The sequence below is a fragment of the Copadichromis virginalis genome, linkage group LG20 (genome assembly GCF_057382275.1).
Source record: "Copadichromis virginalis isolate Kocher_CV1m ecotype Utaka linkage group LG20, C_Virginalis_male_GT1.1, whole genome shotgun sequence".
Classification (NCBI taxonomy): Eukaryota; Metazoa; Chordata; class Actinopteri; order Cichliformes; family Cichlidae; genus Copadichromis; species Copadichromis virginalis.
In genome coordinates, this window is record NC_140637.1 from 4,860,685 (window position 1) to 4,887,347 (window position 26,663).

The 26,663-nt window shown below is 43.2% G+C and overlaps 2 protein-coding genes across 3 annotated transcripts in view; one reads left to right on the forward strand and one right to left on the reverse strand.

Annotated features, from left to right (window-relative positions):
• The window catches only part of samd11 (sterile alpha motif domain containing 11), a 49,838-nt gene extending 46,361 nt beyond the window's left edge, over positions 1-3,477 (forward strand). The window contains exons 11-13 of one of the 2 annotated variants that reach the window (XM_085443311.1): positions 84-217; positions 1,337-1,447; positions 1,705-3,477. In XM_085443311.1, coding sequence (XP_085299437.1) covers positions 84-217; positions 1,337-1,447; positions 1,705-1,980 — 521 coding nt within the window. In that variant the 3' untranslated portion in view covers positions 1,981-3,477. The remainder of the gene's footprint in view (positions 1-83; positions 218-1,336; positions 1,448-1,704) is intronic. The other variant, XM_085443312.1, reaches the window with a different exon arrangement.
• Positions 3,478-4,472: 995 nt separating this feature from the next.
• Positions 4,473-26,639, reverse strand: noc2l (NOC2-like nucleolar associated transcriptional repressor). Its single transcript, XM_085443597.1, has 18 exons — positions 26,465-26,639; positions 25,932-26,051; positions 25,366-25,549; positions 25,039-25,285; positions 23,206-23,296; positions 23,006-23,084; positions 22,744-22,854; positions 22,517-22,630; positions 22,213-22,401; positions 21,755-21,894; positions 20,451-20,562; positions 17,568-17,681; positions 15,659-15,760; positions 15,287-15,430; positions 9,578-9,691; positions 9,305-9,443; positions 7,340-7,429; positions 4,473-4,717 (listed from the first exon to the last, which is right to left on the reverse strand). Exons 1-18 carry the CDS (start codon positions 26,482-26,484, stop codon positions 4,581-4,583), a joined length of 2,247 nt encoding a protein of 748 aa, XP_085299723.1. The 5' UTR covers positions 26,485-26,639; the 3' UTR covers positions 4,473-4,580.
• Between the last annotated feature and the right edge of the window lie 24 nt (positions 26,640-26,663).

Consider the following 26,663-nt stretch of genomic DNA (forward strand, 5'->3'; position numbering starts at 1 on the left):
ACACATTTGAAAACAAATAGCACCTTTGTACCTGGTGTGTGTATATATTGACACATCATTTTCACCCACTGCTGCTTTTTCAGGCTCTTTGGGAGGTCTTTTCATGGATGGGGAGGACTCGGCCACAGCAAACCCTGCGGAGGACATCAGCAAGTGGAGTGTGGAGGATGTGTGCGGCTTCATAAGCAGCCTGGCAGGATGTGCTGAATACACACAGGTGAGAACGTAGAGAGCAGGAAAGAGAGAGAGAGAAGGGGACTGAGGCCAGGGGCAGGCTGATTATTAACCATAGAGGAAAAACAGTGTACTAAGATATAATTCAAACCCCAAAACCACTGCAGTACTGTCAAAGGCGTCTCATTATATTTAGGTAGAAGCAGTAAACCTGCAGCTTTTTCAAGGTTTTTGTGAATGTGTGTGGATGCATGAGAGAGCATGGTCATGTTTAATGGTTTGAGCCACGTTTGTGTGAATGACGGTGAGTTTAAAGTGCATGTAGGTGTAGCTTGTGTGAATGAAACGTGCATTTGTGTGTTAATCCAGGCTGTGCGACGTTCCAAAATGAACTATCCAGAGAAAGTTCTCATCATTGGAAAATGGAAACGAGTAAAATATTAGGACTAGGTATTCAATTCAACTTATTTTATATAGCGCCAAATTACAACAACAGTCACCTCAAGGCGCTTAATATTGTAAGGTAAAGACCCCTACAATAACCCAGAGAAACCCCAACAATCAAATGACAACCTATGAGTGAGCACTTTGGCAACAGTGGAAAGGAAAAACCTCCTTTTAACAGGAAGATTCCTCCAGCAGATCCAGGCTCAGGGAAGAGCAGCATGTGCTGTGACCAGTTGGGGGTGATGGAAAGGAGACGAGACAAAAGACATCTTGTGGAAGAGGGCCAGAGGAACATTTCTGGAGTCAGAGACGTGTATGGGGAGGGATTTGCTGCTGTCCTGACTCCAAGGGAACTGATAAGGAACAAAGTAGACACCATAATTAGGCTTCAGCTGTCTTAGACTCGGAGATTTAGATGAACCTTTGGAGTCATTTTTGCACAATAAATGATAACCGTATATACATATGGCATAGAAAACATCCCAATCCCAACATTACGATGTTTAAAATGATAAAAGACTACAGTCTCTACAATTTGAATCATCCATATTGCAAAAATGTTTCCTGATAATCTCCAATTGCGTTCTCAAAATGAGTATGAAACATTTTGGAATAGAGCCCACTGTTCTGTAGTGTTCGTGTGAGCGAATGTGTAGGGTCGTGTGTGTTTCTGTGTGTGTCGGGGCTGTGGCTGAAGAGGCTGTGTCTCCGCCAGGTGTTTCGGGAGCAGGCCATTGATGGAGAGACATTGCCACTGCTCACTGAGGAGCACCTGCTCAACACCATGGGATTAAAGCTGGGGCCCGCACTCAAGATCCGCTCACAGGTACACCTCACAGACCTGCGCGTGTGAGAGTGTGTGTGTTTGTGTATGATCAAGTGGACCCATGTTTGTCTGAGTGTGCGTTCCCGTCTGTAGGACCGAGACAAACTGCTAGAATAGTATAGCTGATTCCCTTAAACTAGCCTGCCCCACATTCTCAGCCTCTCTTCTTCTCTCTCTAAATTCAGTACACATTAGTCCATAACCCGATGCTCAACAGGCTGTACTGACAGTCATGTGATCTCCTCTCGTCTCCTCAGGTGGCTCGCCGCGTTGGCAGGCTTTTCTACATGACAGGATTCCCGCTGGCATTCCCGTTTCCACCTTCTGCTGCCCTGCGACCCCCAGAGCGCGATCGGGACCCCCTGACTGCGCCATCTGACACACCCTTGCCCCTCTCTCTCTCTGTGCCACACCGACCCACTTCCACCAGCAGCAGTTCCTCCCCTTACAGCGGCCCCACCCCAGGTTGCTCCTCCCCCAAACAGGAAAACGGCAATGTGGTAGGACGATACGAGGCCAAAACCCCCTCATAGGAGTGTAAGGGAAGGGGTGAGAATGGAAGACTAGTCTCATGAATGGGGATGGGGGAGTGTAACTTGAAGCAGACTGACCTCTCAATACCTTCACCTTTTGAGCTGAAATTTACGGGACAATAACAGACTTGAATTAAAAAAAAAGACAACTGGACAGTATGGACCGTATCCGACAAACCAATCAGCTGAGTTCCTCTGCAGGGGCTGTAGCCGAGCAGAATCCAAAGAAACTGGGTTGGAAGGAAGAGACGTGAAGCGACAGAGAAAAAGGAGACAGCTGGTCACAGCAAGCCTGCCAAAAAAATGGAGCAAAGCCCTGCCACAAATGCGACATTCTTGCAAGTCAGACAGTCAGACGCTAGCGGAAACTCTTCCTTCCTTCCTGGGCTGGAGGAAGCTCTGCTCACTCGCTCACTCTCTTTCTCTAGTCTCTGCATCTCTGACTGCTCTCACCCAGAACCCTGCAAAGCCCAGGAATTTAAAAAAAGAGACATTTCTCCCTCCCTCCCCTCTTCCTCGCCCCTTTCCCTGAGGCCAAACAGCAGCGTGGTGCTGTATGTTGGTTTGTTTTTCTTTTTTTTCTTCTTCTAGAGGCTGGAGTTGAAACGTATATGCTGAGCAGCACCAGATCTGACCAGCTTCCTCTCTTATCACTGCAACTATGCATTCCGCTGTCCCGATACCAAAGATGACCGGATATGTGGAATTGAAACCATGTTTCACAACGTGTCTGCGCTTCTTTTTGCATTAACGGTCAAACAGGGGAATGCTAGGCTTAGTGCCTCACTCAGTGGGACTCTTATTTGAGATGACACAGGTAGAGCCGTCGTTTACTGACAAACAAAGGATTAAAAATGCTAAGAAATGGAGAAGCCTCAATAGCAGCTGTGGTTTGTACCCCTTATGTCATTGTACGCTTGTGTTGACTACTGTGGGAGGTAGGAAAAACATGCAAAATTGTACAGAATCATGCTTAAGATGAAAATATCCTGAAGATTACATACGTGGTACTTTTACTTTTTGTTAAATGTAGTTGCACGATTAAGGTTTTCTTTACTGGAAAAAAAAAAGTGACTTGCTGAACTTTGGTGGTACTTTTTGTTCATGAGTTTTTGTTTTGCCCTTTTTTAAAAAAAAGTGTAATATTAAAAAAAACAAACAACAAAAACGTATGCTCCAATCTTGAATGCTACTTCAGCATATAAATATGAGGACAAAAATATTTATAGGACTTTTAATGTAGTAGATAAAACAGATGGTGATATGTATTAAAATTAGCCCTCAAGATGGAATTCCAAAGATACTTTTACTTTCTCTCTTGGTTGCAGGGAAAAGAAAGGCACAAGCTCTTAATGCAAATGTTTTGAATTTGTTTGTTTTTTTGTTTTTTACTACGCAAACAAATTAAAAATGGTCTCTAGATTTCCCTTCAAAAGTTTGTCTTCATCCTATTTTTCTATTCACCACACAGGTGAAATAAATGCTAAAGAAAGCCTCTCTTCTTTCTCTCGTGTTTGCTTCAAATATCAGAAATGCTCTTTCCTCCTCAGGTGTTTGTGGTACTTTCGTTAAAAAAGAACATGCAGGAGGCGGGGTGTGTGTGTGTGTGTGTTTTATAAAGGGGAGGTGACCCATGGGGGGCACAGTTCGGGTCAACACCAGCTGTCGGAGTGTGAGGTTCAGCCGCAGGCCAAGGCCTCCCTGCCTGTGGGGGTAAACCTGACCCTCCTCATATACCCACACACGCACACAGCAACAGAACCAGGAGCAACCCTCGCTCACACTCGCCTTCCTCCTTCAAAGCGGTGCGCTCTTCACTCTGCTGGGACTTCCCCCTCGCTTTAGGCGGGCCTCTGCACCAGGAGGTTCAGAATTCACTGAAAACCACAGCAGAGGAAACGTGACGACACACAAGAGTTGCTCTGCAGTTGAAGGATTCACACCACACGTAGTTCACTTGTGTCCTTCCTACACCAGTGAATACGTGCCGTAAATGTGCCTCGTGATAAAGGTCAGAATCGCCATCGGTTTGGCTGTGGATTCTGGCAAGCTGGGGGGGGGGAGTAGGACAGCCGTGTTTGAGCATGTGCGATAGACAGACAGAAAAGACAGCGGTCCGGGCAGGGGGTGGGTGAGGAGTTGGCACGGAAACAGACCAGCCTGTGTTGCTGCTCTACCACCTGGGCAGAGAGTCTTGGCGCAGCATCAGACACCACCCTGCCAGCCTGGCACCGCACTGCTGCCTCGGGGCTGAACACCCGCCTCTCTGTACCCGCTCCTCTTGGCCGGCCCTGCCTGGCTGGGCCCGGCTCAGCCAGCCTCATAGCTCCTTCCAAATAGCCCGTTCTTACAAAGCCTGGGGGTGCCTACAGGTGTGCACATGTACACAAATTACTCGTTTCAGGTGCACTTGTGCATTAACATGCACATACACGCTTCAATTAGCATCTTAAAAAAATTCAAGGAGAGGATTTTTTTTTTTTGTATCAGGCTCAGTGTTTAATAAAATTAAACTTCTCTGTACTGTACATAGACAGAAAATTAAAACAACAATAGCAAAGAGAGGAAATACTGGAAATATTGACCGCTCCTATAGACCCTCAGTCGTCATCAGACAGTTCCAGGTCTTCGATTACATCCTCCTCTCCCTCAGCCAGCTTTATCAGAGCAGAGGAGGACAGCGGCTGAGGAGTCTTGGAAGCCTTTTTATCTCCTTCCTCTTCATCAGCATCATCATCTGGAATATAGACAAGAAGTACTTAAACTTCACGCTCAGCCACATCAGAAACCTCTCAGGTATCGAGTAGTTTACGTGCACACACGTTAGAGTAGAACGGCATTTTTAACAAACCTCTTCTAATCTGACACATTTCTACAATGTTGTTTACTCTCCAGGCTCTGCTAATGAGTGGCCACAGGAGTTGCTACCAGCTGTGAGACCACCATGTTAAAATGTGATGTAAACCATCTCTCAAAAGTTACACACGGATGATAAAAGCATAACTGAAAAGCATAAATTTAGAGTTGCGCTCCTTAAATTCCATTTCTGTTCATTTATACATAATAAATTCATTTAAGAGACTGAATTAATTTCTGGGGACAATTTAACTATTTCAGTGCAAATGCTTAGTCTAAATTCTAAAATCGCTCTTCCCTCCAAACCAGCAGCCGAACCCAGAGATGTTTTAGCTTAAAAGTTCAGACTGTCGAGACCCAAATCTGGCATTATGTGGCAGTTTATGCCTGAAAACCTGCTACAAAAACAATTAAATATTTATTAAAATTCAATTTTTTGTACTTGACTATATTTGCATTATCTAGAGCAGGGATATCAAACTTAAGGCCCGGGGGCCAGACGCAACCCGACAGACTCCAATCTGGCCGCTGGACTGTTTTGGAAAATATGAAGAACATAAATTTCACAGCTTCTCTTACTGATAAAGAGCTTTTCCACGGCCACACTACACTAAAGTAATGAATTCATAAACTATGTCCACAGTGAAAAAAACTAACATTTGCTTTTAATGAACAAAAACTTTCCGGTCTGTCTTTCATTTGCTACAGCTGCATTTCTATATCGTGCAGAAAAACATATTGTTATAATTCTACTTCTTCTTTTGTTAATATTAGAGATGGCACGATACCACTTTTTTATTACCGTTATCATAAATTTGGATATCAGCCAATGCCGATATGAATCCGATATAGTGTGTTTTTAATCAATAAAACTGTTTTTTAACCCTGGAGAAAACCAATAGAAAACCAATGGGGTCGGCTCTGACCCCATTGGTTCTCCAGGGTTAAATATCTTGCTGCATTTTGTGTAAGTTTATACTGAAGTTTAAAAAACAAAACAAACACTAAAGCTATTCTGTTATACCTGTATGCAAAAAATACACTGCACCCAAAATATTTCATAGTTCAGCGATACTGATCAATCTAATAAACTTAAACCTGCTCCATCCTCCCTATTCTGGTATTTTAAAGAGTAAGCAACCTAACCAATAGGGTTGCAATCTCCCAGCAAAAAAAAAAGAAAGAAAAGAGAACCACCCCCCACCTCATGATGCTTAATCGACGTAATCAACTTTAATTTGATGCAGTGTGAAAAAAAATGCACAGAAATCAATTATTTTTCAAGAATAATTAAATAGATTCAACGTCTTTCTTCAACAGAACTGCAGACTGCACAGATCGTACCTTCCCAAAGGAAAAAGTACTATAGCTTACTAGGGTATAGTTTCTATATACATTAATGGACTTCTATACATTTTACATCAGATTAAAACTTTGGGTGTAAGATTCAGATATTTATTTATTAAACACTAGATATTTTAAATGAGAATAAGAAAGAAATGTATGTCTTTGTGCCCCCTTTTCCCTGTTCATGCCCTATCGGGCCCCCCTGGCTAAACTTTGCTAGATCCGCCCCTGCACAGTTACCAGCGTCAGCTGCGTAGAAAAAGATCCTGGTGTAGAAAGTAATATTAAATAAATTCTAACAACAGCTGATCAAGCTTAAACGTGCTGCTGTTGTTCAGCCGCTGGTTTCCTCTTTCTGGTGCAAAGTGGGCCAAAAACAAGCAAGAGAGACGGACTCGCGACAGAAAAGCCGATCAGCTGATCATTGATCAGTTTCACGATTGAAGTAGCAACAGGAGAGGGAGGGAGAGAGAAGAGGCAGTCGCTCCATATATCGGTTGTTAAGCTTAACGTGGGAATGCTTTACAAACACTCAGAGATGAACTTACACACTTGCTTTACTTCTCTCTGGGATAACTTCCTCGGAGATGAAATGCCGGTTTGGTAGCGAGGCTACAAATACTCAACCAGACCGCTGACAGGTCCCGCACGCCACAGCTGCTCTATCACGTGATGCATACTGTTCCCACGTGCTACGGTTATGAGCAGAGTTACGCCATGTCGCAAGTTTTGTGAGGTGCTTGTTTGATATTTAATGGATCGGATTTCATTTTTTATTTCTCTCCGATATCCGATCCAGTAATTTAGGTCAGTATCGGACTGATACCCATACGTAATATCGGATCGGTCCATCTCTAGTTAATATACAACCAGGATTAAATGTGCAGATAAACTTCAGGAAGCACTGTTTCACTGGGCTGGCCCACTTAAGATTAAAGTGGACTGTATGTGGCCCACAGTGTAAAACGAGTTTGACATCCCCGCTCTAGAGGCAAACAGTAATTTTAAGTTTTACCCTTGTTACCAGCCAGCCTCCATATTTCTGGCCCTGCACTGATAGAAAAGGGTAACGCAGACGCCTCTACACAGCAAATTAACCAAAACAGACAAATTAGGACCTTAAAATGTGTCAAAACTGTTAATTGTGAATACCGACCTAAGTCTTCTCCCTCATCATCGCTCAGGTCAGACAGGTCTTCAAAATCATCGTCATCCTCGTCATCTGACGCACGGCTGCTCTTCTTACCTGAGGGGAGATGGTGGAAAAACATTACAGCGCGCTGAAATTTGTCTAGTCCTACTTTCTTCAGACGTTCCTAAGTTTGCACCGGTGCATCGCTGACGTCTGACGACTTTGGAGACGTGGATATGTGGGCCAGGTATCACAGGCAGCTGGAAGTGTCTATTTCCTCCTGAGATGGAACTGAGAGTCGATTACAGGCGCCGCCGCCGCTGCTGCTGCTGGTGCACAAACACCCATGACAGTTTACTACTGGCAATTTCAGACATCTTATGCTCACGGCCTAAATATAGCAAATGGAGATAGCAGGCAGGTTCCACAGCTTCCACGATAATGGCAGAGTTGGTGTGTGTTGGAGAGATGTTGGGTTTTTTTCTTTTTGAAATTTAAGGTGTGCTACTCTCAGAGTGCTCTGTGTGTGTGTGTGTGTGTGTGTGTGTGTGTGTGTGTGTGTGTGTGTGTGTGTGTGTGTGTGTGTTGTCTAGCCAAAGGGACAACTGGGGTCCACATGCTTTGAAGTTGAGGTGTGATGAGAAGCTGACGGCATAGGGGAGAGAGAAGGAAAACAGAGCTGTTTCCTTTATGACACGAGCACACGCGCACACGCACACACACATAAACAACGTCTATTAAAACATCAGGTACTTCCCATCTGAATTTAAGATCGCAAACGCGCTCTCGCCCTCTCTAACTCTTTGTTGCTCACATGGTGCTTGCAGATTTCAGTTGTACCTTTGAGGTTGCCCCCAAATGACCTGGATGACTTATTACCACCACGCACACAAAAATACACACACGCACACACACACCAATCTTAATCATCAGCCCCTTCTCGCACTCCCCCTCTTTCCGGGAGTGTGTGAGACCGCAGAGAGCTTTGGTGAGCTGCCTGAAAGCTTTTGGCTCTTCGAGACTGGACGGCGAGGCGGTGGGTGTGCATTTGTGTGCTATCATCGAGATGTGTCTGTGTGTGTGTGTGTGTGTCTGCGCACGTGTTGCGAGGACATGCGGGGGCAGCTGGTTGGAGTCTACAGAGCCAGAAAAAGAGAGAGAGAGGGAGAAAAAAAAAGGGAGAGAGGCCACCGCTGGCTGTTCCAGTGGGCTGGTTTGAATTAGGAACCCCCGCTGGGATCCAAGCCTGTACTTCCTGTTGGGGTGGAGGTGGGGAGGGCAGGTTCGTGAGTGTGGAGGAGCTGAGGAAGGTTGAACGAAAGAGGGGTGAGGGAGGAGTGGAGGGGATGCTTGCCGGCAGCTGCCCATCCGTTTGTGGGGACTCTCCCCACAATGAAGTCCAGATGCATTTAAAAAAAAAAAAAAACCCTGCCGCCTGCTCTGTTCCTCAGTGACCTTGCCGAGGGTTTTTTTTTCTGTTTGGAGCGTGTCCGAGTGTAAAGCTATAAAATCGAGGTTGACCTGTGGACGACCCGCAGAGGACGAGAGACAAACGGGGCGGGGGGGTGTTAAAGGATGAATGAGCTGACGGCGCTTTTGGCGGAGAGAGTAAGAGAGAACCACACTCTCTGATAAGCGAGAGATTTTCTCTTCAGTTTGATTTGGGATTTAATTTTAATTTCCACGGAAACGGCCTCTGTGGATGCTTTCATATCTCGGAGCCTTACGGCAAACTGCTCTGCAGGTGATCTGCTTCGTGTAGTCAAATCTAGGAGACGTCACACAAACGGATAACGGCAGGGAAAAAAAAAACAAAATCACAGTGAACTGTCATCACCTCTCAAGCTTTTACACTGCTGTAACAAAATGCAGCCCCCTAGAGGCCAAGTTGGGAAATATACCATAACCTGCACCAGTCCACAAATTGCATCCTTTGCAGGGCCGGATTCAGATAAGTGGGGGAAACCAGATATGAGGGGGTTAGCTCACATTTGATTTTGAGTCCTGCATCGTCATCTTCATCGGAGTCGCTGTCAGACTGGAACAGACCCTTGAACTCCTTTTTGTCCTCGGCCTTCTTCTCTTCAATCTTCTTCCGTTTGATCTCAGGAAGGTTCAGATCCTCCATCTTTATGTGACACACACACAAAAACAAACTGCAGTGCTTGTACACATGAACATTCATGAATGAAAAACAGTAGAAGTGACTCATAATGACTGAGTAAGGCGACTACTGGCAGGTTTCTTTGGTTTGATAATTACCCTTTCCTTGCCAGAAATCTCCAGCTGGATCTCCTTCTCTCGCAGCTTCTTCCACTGGCTGTAATATTTGCTCAGGGGGGTCCCCTCCTCCTGGATTTGCTTCTCCCAAGCCGCCTGACAGAGAACAGATATTTAGATGGAGAATGCACACAGGTGTGGACAGGACAGGTATGTGTATGTGAAAGGAAATGCAAATCTCCATCCTAATAAGCATAAATACACAGGTGGGTTCTCTCCCTTTCTTTTCCAGGATCTGTTTAGACAAGCCTTTCAGCAGGTTCATATTACACCTCCACCTCCAGCTGACCGGGAAAAAGAGACAGACGAGTGTGATGAAAGTCAGAGAAAACAGACGGGTTGAAGATGCCTGAAAGAGGAGATCTTCTTCAGCCCCTAAAGGTCTTTCTGGACAATATTGATTAGGCCCAATCACATTATCTGACCGACAAATCCAATAGTGCGAACAGACCGTGGCCTCTTGTACCCGTTGGCCTAACATGTTTATCACAATTTTCAGTGCCGCTATTAAGACAGAGTGACACGTGTGCACCGGAAGACGGGACGAGAGAAAGAAAACGTTACTTCTGAATTCGGTCAGACAAACAACTAAATAATTTCAGATGAGAGAAAGACGAGCGATGGCAGAGTGTGACCAGGATGGACGCAGGGCGTCGTTAATTAGGCTAGCTCTCAGTTTGGGTGACATGTCAGCAGGGGGGCTGGTGGCCGGAGGGGGGCCGTGGCCTTTCCACAGCGACAGCAGCAGGGCTGTCCCCTCTCCTTCGCCCGCGGTGACACCTCTACGGCTGCCTCCGTGCCAGGGAGTCAATGCCATGGCGACAGCCTCCGCTGAGCACAGAGCCGTGGCGACAGGCGCTGGCACCGTGCCGCGTCGTCTGCCATACTATGTAAACACACACACAGACACACACACACACACACTTTCATCAGCTAGATTACAGACGAAGACCATCCGCTTCCATTTCATCTTTAAACGCTTTAGACGACATTTATAAAAACATCACAGTAACAAACAGACAAAATGATGCATTTCTGAGGGTGTGGACATGCAGCCACTTCCCACGAGAACATAAAAAGCACAAGTGATTTTGTTTTTCCTCCTTCGGTTATAGCAGAAGCGCTAACACACCACGAACTTGAACCATGACTTCAGCTCTGAATCTCCTTGGGTATAATTAAACGCATCCACACAGAGGCAATCTTTCCCCCGCCTGAACCCTGCCTCTGCTGACACACTGGACATTTCAGCCATAGCTTTCTAGGCTGGAGGACGTTTGTCCCATGAAGTGATCAGACGTCACTGTGAAGCTTTCCAATCATGCGAGCGCTCACTTCACCGACAGCAAACCTTGCCATACGTGTCTGCGTAGATTCTCAGTCATCCAGGTCATGGTAATCTAAGGAGCTTGAAGACGTTTCAGCTCTCATCTAGGAAGCTTCTTCAGCTCTGAATCAGAATGAAACATCTTCAAGAAACTTAAAGAATTCCAGACGCTTTTCTTTCCAAACTTCCAAACACCAGAGTGTGCAGATGCACTTATGCGCCCAGACACACCTTCAGACGGGCGAACTCCAGATTTAGTGTTTAACGAGACGGTGAAAGAAAGAGACAGCAAATTATTTTGCATACGGAGCACTAATGCGAGAGCTTTGCAAGCCACTTTTTTTTTTTTGTGAAACCATGCTACATCACGATGCTACAGAGTAGTTGTAATCTGCTGTGATAATAGACTGTTAGCGTATCAATACGATTAGCCTTAAATTCTACAACAATTCCCACAATTCCTTTGTGTTTGCCGCCAGTCCATTGGTAGATGGTATGCGCAGGCGGCTCAGAGAGTTTAATGGAAATTGGAAGCGTTTTTTTCGCTGAATAAATGGAGCGATGTTTTAAACGTTTAAAAGAAAATGGAAGAAAACGAGCCATCAGGATGAAACAAACACACAACCTGCAGCAACTTAAGGAACGTCTGACAATAAAGGGAAAGTTTAGAAGTACAACAGCGAGTGGGAAAAGGACTTTCCGTGGCCGAACTATGAAGCTAAGGCGCAACTTTTTGTCAGCACTGCTCAGAAGCAGTGAAAAAGAGTAAACCAGACAATCGTTACGTCGTGGAAAACAAGATATTTAAAAGAGACGACGTTAAAAAAAAAAAAAAGAAATACAATTTTAAAAAAAAGGAAATGCTTGTTTCAAGTTGCTCTGTCCTGTTCTAACAATACTGTTCCATAAAATTATGCCATTTGCCGCAACTCTAAATTGCTCTTCAGATCAAGCATCGAATGGAGCGTGCCGAGTTCGCTGCCATTAAATGGCTGAAGGCAGGAGGAATGTTAGAGAAGTTCCCGAGCATGCAGTCTGAGGGAGAGAAAGGTACCTTTCAGGTGTCGTATCATATCAGAGAAATATTTCCTGAATACGTTCTTCAGTTACCGTACTGGTGTTTATTTTGTTGTTAATATGATTTTAAGGGCATGGAGCTGAAAGGGCAAGTTGTTACTGTGGATGTCACCTAGACATCCACCGCTTTGACACACCTGACACCTGTAATTATAGAGGTGTTGCATACAGACACATTCAAATATCACACATGTATGTCACTAAAACACACACACATATACATATACACACATACACACATGCAGTACGTATACTTGTACACCTATGTGTTATACACACTAATACTAGTTATTGTGTTTGCATTTTTACCGACAAACACGTTTGTCTGAAAAGATTTCTAGTTATTGTGTGTTCATATTACACATTACTGTCAGTGTGTTTAAGTAAAGAACTGCACTGCTTTTGGTTATTAGGGATTTTAACAAAACTAGCAAGCTTTGTAGCACCAGTACTACAAGCTAACAAAGTCAACGTTCTTTGCCCTGGACAAACTACATCTGTTAGCCCTGGACAGCCCACTATGTTGCCAGCACTGCTCTTTGTGATGCAAATTCTTTAATCTTACAGCAGATCCACCATCGTCATCGCATAGTAGTGCACTGGTGATCTACAGACGCTGCAAGCTCTAAAGAGACTGTGTCTGCATGTTCTAGAGAGATTTGTGGAACAACCAGTATTGCAGGTCGCTCTTTGTAGTGAAGTGTCTGTGGTGAACTTCAAAATCCAGTCCAAAGACACGCATGTTGAGTGAAACTGGTCGTGGATTCGAGGAAGATGGGTGATAAAGTGCTTCGGTTTATAGAAAACCCTATAAACCTAACCCTATGAAGTACTGGTGTACTTAAGTAGGATTTTCAGGTATCTGTACTTTATTTGGGTATTTATTTCTCTGGCAACTTTTTACTTTTACTTCCTACATTTTCACACAGATGCCTCTAATTTCTACTCCTTATGTTTGCAAAACAGGCTCGTGACTTTAGGTTTAACGAGTCTGGGAGATTCAAACATGAAACTGATTTGAGCCTAAATGGAGGGAACAGTAACACCTACTGGTTTATCCATCAAGAGGGCTTATCACATACAAAGAGATGAAAGAGGCAAAAACATGTAATTGATTGAAGCGCTACACTTTGGGGGTAAGTTATACTTCAGTATAATAACTTTGCATGGTCCAGGGTTTGTATGAAAATACCTGGCAGTTAAGTTCAGGATAAACAGGTTAGCTTGCAGTACTGTGGTAAATGTACAGTAAAGCGCTGTGTTGGACTGGTGCACAGTGGCTGTGGTGCTCATGGCCAGTGTTAGGTTACATACAGCAGAGATGAATTTGAATTTAAGCTAATGATGCTGAGACTCGTTCATTGAATTCGGCCTTTACACCAACTGTATACTTTCTAGCATAAAGACAGTATAAACAGGGTGCTGTCAGTGTAGAGGATGGAAATCAAGACAGTCTATGAAGCATCTGCTTACATCTAGTTGAATTCAGTTGTAAATGTACAAAGAGCAGTAAAGCTCAGAGCAGCAGCATCAGGTCAGCTGATTATAACATGTAAACAAAGACAAATCCACTGTCTCAGTAGAAATGATTACTATAACTGATCTCAGAGTTCCCTCCATTAAAATCCTATTAAAACTCTTGAATTTTCTTTTTAGCTGTGAAGGTAAGTTCTAAAATCAAGTTTATACTCCCTACTGCTAATATAATATAGATAATATAATTTTATTATTATGTTAATACAGCATGAGGTTCAGATAGTGTTGCACAAAAACTGCTGGTAGAAATGTCCTTCAAAGATCTAATTTGTAGTTTCTTACTTACTTTTCAGAGCTTATGTTTTCACTTTTTAACCTTTACTGGATGGAGTAAAGCCACCGTCCCACTGTCTGCACAGCCAAGGACTTGCATCAGGCACCACCCTTAGTTCAAACCTTATAGCTATTGATGAGTCTATTTATAGGAAAACTATCCAGTATGAATATGGGAGATACAGTTCATTAGGTTGAAAACTGGACAGTAACTCAGTGAAGCACTACTGGTAACTGCATCTTGTGTATAACTGGCCCTTTGAGACCTCCCGGGGTCTACAGCCAGAGTAAGCACAGGGTCATTCTTACCTGAGTTTAAGGTTTATATAGAGAGGTGTTCTCCATTACCAGCTTCTGCCTGTGGCATTAGATGATCTGTTGTTAGATGGCCTGCAGCACGTAGCTCAACTGGAAACTATCCCAAAGGAATATAAAAAGCTATTTTTCCCTGCAACTGGATTTCTCTGGTGCTCTTATTAGAAATACTGGAATATGATTGTTGAACATATAGTTACACGAACCAATAATTATTACCCATAAGGGCTGTAATTTATTTACAGATGACTGTAAATACTCACTGTTGTACCCCTCTCCAAACGTCCTTGATGTTGATGATTTGAAAATGTGGATCTATCGCTCCATCATACGTGCTGCTACTGATTTTCAGTCTAGTTCTTGTGTAATTTGGCCCTTTCTTTATGTTTCCCTTCCATAAGAACGGCTTTTTGACAACCAGCCCTCCACTAAGAGTGTGTGATGAGGCTTCAGGGAACCGTATGGATCAGTTAAGGAGTCAGATGCATCTCTCAAGTTCTGTGTCAGGTGTTTGCAGGATGCTTTCCCATATTTTTCCAGGACATGACTTTCAGATACTGTTTGTCCTCAACACACAGTACACCATTTCAAGGAATGCCAATTTTTTTAATCTAATAGCTCTTTGGGAATCACCTTGTTGGTGCAAAGATAGTATTTTTCAAAGTGTGTTATCTTTGGCAGTTATTTATAGATTCAACTAAAGAAATGGGAACTGTTTTTGTGACAGGCTACTAGTAACAAAGTGGCAAATGGTACATTACATGTAGATGAGTCATGTGTAGACAGAACACTGGCTCATGCATTGAGTTACATACCTTTTCATGTCCAAAGAAACGTTTGAAAAGATATTCATAAAGTCTGGAGAACTGTTGCTCAAGACTGCTTTTAAAATGAAATAAAGTCTAGCTTGGAAGCAAAAATAACAGTAAAATGTTTTTTCCTGTTGCCCATCTTGCATTTTGTTGATGACCTTTACGTTTAACTGGCCTTGAGTAGTTTTAAAATTTAAACCTATTTAGTGCCATTTTCAACATATTATTTATTTGCCCTTATTATGTGGATCAATGGAAGAGCATTGCTCTGTATTTGCAACTCATTTCTATGTTAAAGGTTTTCAAAAGCAGAAGGGCCAAACAATCATCGCACAAACCAGACCCACTCACCACAGCGGAGGCATCGGCCACTCCAAATGTGGCCTTCTGTCTCCGTCCTGTGATGTGGCTGCTGTTTTCCTGTATCTTCTCCAACAGCTGACGCACCGGCTTAGAGTAATTGGCCACTCTGCATTCCTTCAGGAACGCTTTCAGCTGCAGGGACATGGAGGAGGTGCATGAGAAGGTAAGAACAAGCACAAAGGATGATTATTGTTTCCCCTAAAGGAAGCTGATTCGGTTCAGCAGATCCTGAATCATATATTCAGGTGAAAAACTTTGGGAATAGCATTCAGTGTCATTGTCACTTTTTTAGACAATTGCTAAGTCAAAAAAATAAATCAATTCTAGTCTGCTTTAAGATCACTTTGAAGTATGCCTCACCTGAATGATGGTGGGCAAGGCGAGCTCAGGGAACCCGATGGAGCTGGCCTGAGTGTGGAAGTAATCTAGTATCAGGTCGTACAGCTGGTCAATCATCCCGTCCTAAAACACAACAGGACAGCAACGATCATAAACAATGTTCACAATTTACAAAATGACATCATTTTCCTATTTCATGTGAAACTAACTCGAGTGGATCTATGGAAGCATCTTCCTCGCTGCAAATTAATCACGCCAATAGCTTTTCCCAGCCTGGTATTAACATTTAAATGTTTACTAACCAAGAATCAATAATGCATTACAAGCTGTTTTAATTGATCTGTGTCTCTATCCAGATCTATTTTGGGAAGATTTAATGTTGAACTTCTAGTATGCAGTGTTTGTGTTCATGGATATTGGCATTTTTGGGACAGACAATATACTTCCTGCTTATTGGTCGGGGCTAACTTAAAATAAGTCTCCAAACCAATCACATCTCGCTTAGCATGACGTCTATACCAGTGAACAGAAACAAAGTGCAACATTCACATAAGCTAAAGTTTTATTTTATATGAACTCACTAAATCACTCAAACAGTGCGAGCTGATGTGTCTGCATCACCCTGCCATTAGGAGTGATGCAGTGATGAGTGGCTAACACTGGAGCCAATACTGAACGACTGTATTTTCACTGAAAAGCAGAAAGGAGTCTATATGAACGACAAACTGCGCAAGTCTACACTGGCAACAATAAGCAAGCAAAATGCGATTACTGGCCAGCACATTATCACAATGTTGTGCTAATCAATATACTCTGTTTGCAATGTATAGTGCTAGCACACAGATCCATCACAGCTGTGGATGTGTGTGTCCCTGGGACATGAAGTCACCTCCGGCTTATAAACAGGAGATCAAATGGTTACCATTTAGGTAATATACCAAAAAGTAACATGACTAGCCGAGATGCCGCCCCAGGAAAACCGAATGCATTGAAAATAATTACAGTGTAGCATCAACAGCTTGAAGGCTGAAGAGCAGCCAGGTTTCCACAGCAGCTGCATCTACATGTCGATACGGCAAAGACTGGGAAAGGCACTGGGTACCAGTACACTAGCTTGACCCCAGAGGCAGGATTTGGTTCTCCTCCTGGTCTTGAACCGACAATCTTTTTGCACGTAATGCTAACTTTGTTAACCGCTACACCACAGAGCCACTATGTGACGGTAACAGTGTACAAACTTTAGCACTTCATAACAGCTATATTCTCTATCAACACAGACTAAAAACAAATAGGAAACCACAGAAAAGCAACCTGAGATTACCAATTGTGTTACTCAGAGCTCCCTGTAGCCCCTAAACCTTTTAAAGTTTCAGGTCAAATGAGGACCTACTTTATACAACAACAACAACAACTATTATTATTGTTGTTGTTACTATTATTATTATTTAGCCTTTAGTAAAAGCTGAATACGTAAAGATGCCATCTACAGGGCTAGAAGTTAAGCTGCCTTTCTGTGAAATAAAACATCTGAAGCCTGTGTGGACTGAGAGGTGCTCTGATTCAGACCGATCTGTTTGTTCGGTCAGGTCTGCTGTGTGTTTACGAGACGGGGGTTCACGGCAGTTGCCTGGGTGACAGCGGTGAGAACAGACCTAGCGAGCGGAGTGCGGGGGATAATCCCACAGAGCTGCAATCCTCTTGGCTGCAGCACTGAGCGAGGTGACTCAGGGTCAGTCTGAGAGCTCTGACTTTCAGCGTTGTCCTCAATCCACACCCACTCTGTCACAGAGTAGCACTAAAATAACTAAGACTCCAGGAGCTGCTCCATCTCAGCACACTAAAGACAGAATCAGCAGGAACCGCTGTATACCAGCTATAAAGAAGTACCTGGTCTAACACTCTTAACACTAGCGGTCACAGTAACACTTACCTTGTAGGCTTTCTCGATTAGGTTGACCTTGTTAAGCTTCAGGATGACTGCAAAGTTGATGGGTTTCTTACTTATTCGTCCGGGTTTCTTGTTGAAATCAACTTGCTGGAAGATCTGTAAGAGGAGACAAACAGTAAACTCTGATCTACTCATACAACAGTGTAGTGCATACCATCTCAAATATAAAACATGCTCTTTTTAATCAATCTGTCAGTCTCTTTGTTTGCATTTTTTAAAAAGGATGCAGATTTTGGTATGAGTAACATCCACCTGTTTTCTCAACTATCCAATCCAGACACATCCCTTAATGAAGGAATCAATAATGCAGGTTGGGCCTACAAATGTCATAATTAACATCACTATTTATTAAACCAATTAGCTAATAAATCTGTTTTATCTGTGAGAAACCAAGTCCACAGCTACCGCTTGCATAGGACTTAAGAGGGTAAGTAGCAGCCAGGTGCTGCTAATCAAATGCACTTGAATTATTGATCATCAGCGAGTGTGAGCACCTCTCTAAAAGCAGAAGCTTTGCTGGTCCGCAGTATTTAGACGTGTGTTAACATAATCCCAAGAATAAAAGACATCAACAGTGATCTTAGAGAACCAATTGTTGCTGCCCATCAAACTGGGATGGGATCTACTGTTAAGTGAAAAACAAGACCGTTGCCAATCTTCCCAGGACTGGATGTTCCAGTAAATTCACCCCAGGATCAGACCATGCAATGCTCTGCAGGCTGTAGTTAGCATGTTAAATGTCAAAGTTAATGACAGTACAGATAGAAAAAGACTGAACAAGTGTGGTGCTTGTTGACAAGAGGGGGTGTCTTCTCTCTTAAAAGAACACGGCAGCACGGCTTAAGTTAAGCTGCATTTGAACAAACCACAAGATTTCTGGAACGATGTCCTTTGGACAGATGAGACCAAAGTGAAGATGTTTGGCTGCAACGATGCCCAGTGCCATGTATGAAAAAGGAAAATCAAATCCAGCATATCAGCTCAAACACTTCAGGTTAACTGTCATGCACGGTAGTGGAGGAGTGATGATCTGGGTTGTTTTGCAGCCACAAGACTTTGCAGTCATTGAGTCAAACATGAACCCCCACTGTGCACCAAATGCTTGAGTCAAATGTGAGACCGTCTGTCTGACAGCTGGCTGAAACTGGGTAATTTAACGGGACAATCATCCCAAGCACCGCAGGAGATCTACAGCAGAATGGCTAAAAAAGGAAAACGACGGTGTTGCAAAGGTCAAGTAAAAGTCCAGACCTCAACCAGACTGAAATGCAGTGGCAGGACCTTAAGAGAAAGTCATATAGAAAACAATTGCTTCAAGTTAAAAGTGGTTCTACAAGCAACTGAATCGTATGGTGTGCTTAGTTTTTCAAGTCCAGCGGAAACTTTATCTCCTGGCTGTAGGTTGATATTTGGAACTGCTTCTACGCGTTAATAAAAGCCGCGACCGTCTCTGTCTTGAGTAAATCCGCATTCAACTTGCTATTCTTCAAAGACAACGCAGCTAAAGAAAACATTTATTCTGCGGGATGCTGAAAGTGTTTTGACAATTATCAGTCAGCGCAGCTCATTTTAAATACTGCAGTGTTACTGAGATGACACATTTCTATCTTAGTCTGTGAAAGTACATTCTAGCCAACGTGTGGGCTATTTGTCTACAAGCTTTAGCTTTCACATCTGCCCACAGTGCGCAAGTGAATTTCTGTCTTGTATTTGTGTATCAAGCTATTTCTGACTCCCTGTATCTCTGTGCATGTGTGTGTGTGTGTGTGTGGTCGTTAATGCTCGCTGTGCGCGAAGCAGAGCAACGCTCCTGGCCGGTGCTGTCTGTACAAACATAGGATGTGGTGGCGGTCTGCGGGGGAGCCAGGGGAAGTGGGAAGGCATGGGCCAACCCTGGTGCACTCTCTCTCTCCCTCTCTCTCACACACACACACACGCACACGCATGCACACAGCTACACAAGCAGGAAGCTCCAAATCATACACCCCCCTCGGAGATACGAGAACACACACACACAGGCACAGACACACAGGAGGAAGGGGCTGCTTTTGCTGTTCTAATTAAAACAGTAGCAGCGTACCTCAGCCTGACTTTAACAAGGGGAACAGTAAAGGAGAAAAAACACAGGAAGCATTGTGCGTCACAAATAAACACAGCTTGCTGTTGGGGGTTAGATGGAGCGAGGGAGGCGGGGGTCGGAGTGTATCTGTGTGTATGACGGGGAGAGAAGTGGGGAGTGGGCCATAGGCAGAGAGGATGTGGTCTGCACAGCATGTTAGGACCAGAGTGTAAACCACAACCGTGTCTTTATCGCTTCGGTCAAACTGCTGCATGCACACAAACACATACAGACAGACGTGCGCTGACCACTCCCAGCGGGCCGAGCCAGTCGCCAGCACATGTCTCTCCTCCAGCAAACCACAACAAAGCCGCACAGCGTGCATAAAAACTTGCGCACAAAGGCACACTACGCGGTCACGTGACTAGCACCTGATCCAGAGAAGATGTTGTCAGTTGGTGACCCGTGATTGGTCTGATAACAAAGGTGTCTCTCACAGCTCTACCCTTTGAATGTTTCCTCCTAAGCTTCTACAGTTGTGGCCGTTGAGACCAAAGTGCATTTCGTATGCCACTGATGTTTTTCCGCAGCAAACCACCGACGGAACATTTCATCACATCTACCTTTTCATTGTTTCCATTTCACCAAAGTCAGCCAACGGGCTGTTTATTGTAGATTATCTCAAACTATCCGAGGGCCTCAAGTTGTGTGTCGGTGCGAGAGACTCGAGCCACTGGAAACCTGACCCCTCACTGATACGCTGTTAGCTCTGCACGCTGGTTACTTGAGATGACGTGAAGCCTTACCTCCAAGAGGAAAGGCAGAACGGGCACAAACGTGTTGGTGCTGCCAGACAGCAGAGTGAGCGCTCTGCAACAGTGCATCCTCAGAGGGTAATATCTCGCTGTGGGAACCAGTCTGAAAGAGAAAATAGTGATCAATGTCTCCACCTGCTGTTGGCAACGTGTACAAAAAATAAATAAAAATAATTCTCTTCCAAGATTTTGAAAGCAACACAGTTACAAAAATTTTGGGTGAAAGAACCACAATACATTTTAAAAAAATGCAGATTGCAGGAGTACAAACAACGGTTCATCTCATTAGGTAAACCTGTTCATGTTTCTTAATGCAAAGATCTAATCAGCCAACCCAAAGGCATACACGTGCCTTCTGACAGAGTATTTCAGAAACTGTTAATCTACTGCGATTTTCCTGTGCAATCATTCTAAGGTTTACAGGGAACATTCCCAAAAAGAGAAAATATCCTACACGAGGCAGATCTTTGGGCAGAAATCACTTGCTACTTTTAAGGATCAGAGGAGCTTGGATGCTTTAAGGAAGACAACAGTAAGTCAAATCACAGTAAGTCATTATAGCCAAGGTATGCAGAAGAGCATCTCTGAAGACCACTCCCATCCCAACAGGAAGCTGAGGCTACAATTCACACAGACTGACAAATTTTTTTAAAATGTTCCCTGGTCCAAGGAGTCTCAGTTTCTGCTGCAACATTCAGATGTTAAGGTCAGAACTACATGAAAGCTTGGATCCATCCTGCCTTCAATCAAATTTCCTCGGCTCACTTTGGGACCCTCAGTACCAACTGAGCATCATTTAAACGCTACTTCTACTTGAATACTGAATCACGTCCATCTCAGACTGCACCCATCTTCTGATGGCTGCTTCCAGCAGGATAACGCACCATGTCACAAAGCTCAAATCTCAAACTGGTTCCTTGAACATGACGATGTACTCAAACATTCATCAGATCTCAATCCATCACAGCATCTTTGGGATGTGGTGGAACGAGAAAGTGACATCATGGATTTACACCCAACAAATTGGCAACAACTGTGTGATGTCATCATGTCAATATGGACCAAAGCAGGAATGTTTCCAGCAGCTTGTTGAATTTATGCCACAACGAATTAAGCTAGTTCTAAAAGCAAATGGAGGTGCTAGCGAGGTGTAACATAAGTGTATGATATAATATAAGTGGCTGTTTAGTGTGTATTTGAAGCCAAGTCGTGGCTTTATTTATACATCAGACTCTGGGGTTGAGTTTTTAATCTTTTAAAAGCTTTTTTTCCCTAACATATTTATGTATACTTACTTCATGGTGCCAATTATGACTTGGCAGAGTGGATAGATCAGAGGCTGCAGTACCTCACTGGGGTGGAGTGTGCTCAGGACCCGACACCACAGGAACAGACAGTGAATATACTGCCAGTTATAAACTGATTGATACGTTTCCTATTAAAGAAAAAAAAGGGGTCAAATGTGAATGAGGGTGAGCATCTATATAGCAGAGAATAGCTCTGTGTCACTGCGCGTGGTTGCTCAGTCAGTATATAGCTTTAAATTACTTTTGTAAACTGGACTAAGCTCCAATCATACATCCCCGTTTTTGCGCATGAGCATTTCAAAAGCAAATATAGATTTGAATTTTATATAATTACAAAAACCAATCCTTAAATTGAAGCCCTAAATGACTCAAGGCAGATGTATACTTGTCAGTCTCTATAAATACTGTTTTATGTGAGCACAAACAGCAAAAAGAAGCCAAACAACCTTCTTCTTCATGGTCATGGCGTTTCTGAGGTGAATGGCCAGCTGTCGGATATAGATGAAGGCGTGCTGGTAAGTGACCTGCGTGTCCAGGGCATACATCTCTGTCAGAGTTCTCTGCATGAAGTTGATCATGGGCAGCACGTTGGGAGATGTGAACTTGCAGTTTTGTACATAAGAAATGTACATTTGCTGCAAAGAGGAAGACGGTTATTCTTAAGAAGCCCAGGCTGGATTTGCTTTTCCCCCCCTTTTGCCTCAGTAAAGATCCAGGTTTGTTGTGAACACCTCAATTCCTGCAGCTCACCTTAAGAATCGGGTTGAGGTACGTTTCCTGTTTCTGGCGGCAGATTTTATTGAGGGCCAGGAAGGCAAGAACCCGACTCGTCTCTTCCCCCGTGCTCCACTGCTTCATTAGTTGCTGGAGTCAGAAACAGGAAAAGGAAACAAAAACAGAGACACATTAAGACATCATTTGTCAATAAATACTGACATATTTTACTCCGTGTCATCAAGCTAAGGTGGAGGTCTCACCTTAATCAGGTGGCGACACTGTTTGGGTAGACACAAGTAATACGGTACGAGCTGGTTGGTGTGCTTCAGGACCGCGCAGATGACCGTAGCCTCCGTTAGGCTGGATAACAGCTGCAGTTGGGAAACAAGAAATAATTTTAAAGCAAATATTCACAAAAATGAATCCCTGTATTCTGTATTTCATGTATCCGCCTCACAGGAACACACAGGCCTGAAATCTAAGTGGTGAAAAACAAAGAGACACATGAAGTAAAGAGCAAACCTGAACCACTCCACTGAGATACATCTTTATGTCCATCTGATTCTTCTGCCATCTTGGACTAGACGAAGGAAGCACTGACCTGCGAACAAACCGCAAGACAAACAAAGAAATGAGTGAACAGGTTCTCTTTTCCCTCTTCTCAGCTACACCGAGACAATCGATGAGAAATGAGACGAGTGTGAATATTGTGGATTTTGTACTTTTTTTGGTCTTTATCTGGCTTCAGGTTAAGCATCCTCTGCAGAGCTCCGTGGATATCTTTGATGCAGAACAGGACCAAAGCATTGAACACTGCAGACAGAAAAAGAACATCATGCATGCTTAAGTGTTGTATCTTTCATAAATAGCACAAGGACTGAATATTAATGTGCTTATGTCATCACAATAATACAATTCTAGAAACAATCGATCTTTAAAGGAAAGCTTGAAGAACTGCCAGAGGACTTTTTGTAACTGATAAACTGTGTTTTCAATTTCTTCTCTGTGACAGAGATCGGCATGTTTGTCTCTAAATAAGCTGCGCTTCTTTTATTCTTCGCTTCTTTTTATTTATATAATGTAGCTTGTTTATCCTAGCTCATTTTTGATGTTTGTGAATCTTATGAGCTTCTTACGGAGTGCTTAAAACGTTAAAATAAACATTAAATCTGCACTGTAGATACATCGTAACAGAAACCCTCTGAAACACTACAATGTAACCTGATGTGCAAATGTAACTACATTTTGCAGTTACATTTGTAACTACAAATATAACCGCTACTGTGATTGGCCTGTTCGATACTCTCAATTCCTCCTGTGCATTTACCTTTTTTTTTTTTTTTTTTTTTATTTGTTGACTACACTTTTTTTAATTTATCAGTCAGAGAATAAAAATGACCACCTCAACATGAGGACTCAGAGATGTCAGCAAATTTCTAACTGCAGCTTCCCAGAAGTATCAGAACGGAGATGAACGAATGTTCAAAAAAGTGAAAAACAAAAGCCCCCCCACAAAAAAACAAAAAAACCCCAAAACAAAACAAAAAATAAAACCCCACCTGACAACAATAACAACAAGTCCAAGCATTTTATATATTTCTATCGTGGCTGGCACTGCATAAACAACCGTAGGGACACGACTACAAGCTAATTAATGAGTAAAATATCACACAAAAGCATGAACGCTTCCAACAGCATGTGACAAGTCATTAAGGACTGACAACAAATTATGGTTAAATTATTAAATTCGCTAGGTATTCCCTTACTGGTTGGTGATTGGTTGCCGGTTGCTAGCAGATCACAGCAGTCGACAGCAGTTTGTATGGAAGATGCTGAACTGTCTCCACTGCATCACCGTATACCTCTTTTAAAAGGAGGTCCTTTAGCCATTTTCATCATCCAGATGGGGCGACTCGTTTTCCAGTCGCCCCATCTATTGTCTATAGGGTCGTGATAGCAGTGGGTCCAAATGTCCCGTGGACGTTACACCGATGGTATACCTGCTGCTCGGTGTATGGCTTTTTAATCAGACTTGAGGACCACTGTGTTTCCTTGTTGCCTGGTTTCAAAACTGGCTGGATTTTCATGAAGGAGATGCTCTCATGACCAATGACTAGCCAACCAGTGGGATGCAGTCTGTTGTCGTCACATTTTCAGATCGCTTGAAACCCCGGCCGAGTAGATACTACAAAAGTACGTGGTACCAGGTACTACCACATAATGAAAAACCCCAAAAACCAAGTCGATCTGATCCGAAGAGGTGCTAATGGAAAAGGGCTATTTAAGACCAACTACTCACCAACCAGTCACAGAATTAAAACTTTCACATAGCAATCAGTGGTTGCCAGGGGTCACAGACCCCCCTCTCTAGGACTGCATAAATAGTGCTTTCAACAATCACTTGCTTACCGGTTGGAGAACACACATTTTTCCTTTGTGACTGTTGGATGGTAAATGGTTGCTGACAGGCCTCTAGGCCTGTGTGACTGGTGTTTTAATTTCAAATTAAACTGTTATATACCCATATATACATGAATACAGATATGAGGACCCACCTGAGCTGTCAGCTACTTTGTAGCGGCACTGACCGCCCTCTTCACCCTTCGTTGTGGCGACAGCAGCCTTGAAGGCCTGCGTGACTTCTCTGAAGAGATGAGCTGTGGGTTCTTTCTTCATGGCCACTTTCCAGTCGTCTATCATTTTGTCTGTGACTTTGATAGTATCTGCTCCCTTCTTGGCTTTCTTTGAACTTTTTGCTGCATATTCATCGTCATCATCTTCTTCATCCCCAGAGCTGGCATCCTACAAACATGTAAAAAGGCAGCATGAGGATCTCCTAATTTCCAAAAGAACTCACACCAGAAAGTAAGTAGCCCTCTTACCTCCAGTTTAGATGGTAGTTTGTGGTACCCTCTCTCGTCTTCATCGTCTGAGCTGTCGGTGTCGTCAAAATTTAAAAGTGCCTGGTCGTTTTCCTGCAGAAACTTGTAGAACTCGGGATCTTTGCTCTTTAACCTGGACAGCTGCTCCTTGTGCTGAGAGGCCTTACCTTTAGACTTTTGATCTCTACAAATACAGAGTATGTACAAAACGAGTTACAGAACTTTGAGACATTTTCTGCATTTGCACTTTTCTAACAGTACATCATACAGAAAAGAATAATCAGGCCCCCTGGAAATTACGCCCCTGCCAAAGCATCTCAGTCGGGTTAGGACTTTGACTTTGATTAGGCCAGGCAGCACATATAGCAGAATAGTACCATAGCTAAAGGGGTGTGAAGTCAGTTGGTGAGTCTGAAAAGTAAATAGATATGACCCCAATTGAACAGAATACAATATCCAAATATTTTACACTGGAAAATGCTGCACGTGTGTATACCAGTATCAGAGCGTGCCCACATTTAAGATTATGTTTCACCCCCTAAAGGTCTCTAAATATAAGGACTCACTTCTTAGGGCTTGGAGAGTTCTGATCTGTCTTCTTCTTGAGCCCATTCTGTTTGGGAGGCTCTTCGTCCGATTCAAAGCCTGTCAGCAGGAACTCATCCACACTCAAGTCTTCTAATTTCCTACAAGAAAGAAAACAATCCATAAGAAGCAAGTCGATCAAAATGTGTGTGTGGTCTAACTGTCCTACAGTTTTTAAGTTCACGTGTAAGCATTTTTGTTGGTTAGCTGTTCACTTGTCAGTCAGATGCAAATATCTCCCTAAAACACTCAGGAACCTTGTATTATTATTATTATTATTATTATCATTATTATTATTAATATTTTCATGAAGCGAAACCACACTTAGAATACAGCAGTCGTATTCGAGTTAGCATGACGACTTTATGCTAGCACTTTAGTTACTAACATACAGTCGTAAAGAGTTAGAATGACTTTCACGACTAACTGGCCAGACTTTAACTTTCAACATCAACATAAAATACTGGGTAAATCTCATTGTATTCATAGCATAATAAAGAAAATATTAACAAACCTTTTCTGTTTCGCTGCCATGCTGGATCTAAAAAACGTGACGCCAAACCGCAATACCCACAATCCTCTGGTGCAAAGCGATGGAATTGGTTTTATGTTTCGCGGATACTGATCGTATGACGGTACTTGCGTTTATAATTACACCGACTAACCGAAACATTATTATTTTTGATAAAATGCTAACGAACTTTATTTGTTTA

Bases quoted from the DNA above. Each gene is read 5' to 3' on its own strand.
- noc2l (XM_085443597.1), bottom strand. From the start codon at position 26,484: ATGGCAGCGAAACAGAAAAG. The intron at 21,895-22,212 runs GTTGTTTGGCTT...TTTCTTTAATAG, and splicing joins CCATGACCATGAAGAAGAAG to GAAACGTATCAATCAGTTTA. The intron at 20,563-21,754 runs GTAAGTATACAT...TTTCTCTTTCAG, and splicing joins GTCATAATTGGCACCATGAA to ACTGGTTCCCACAGCGAGAT.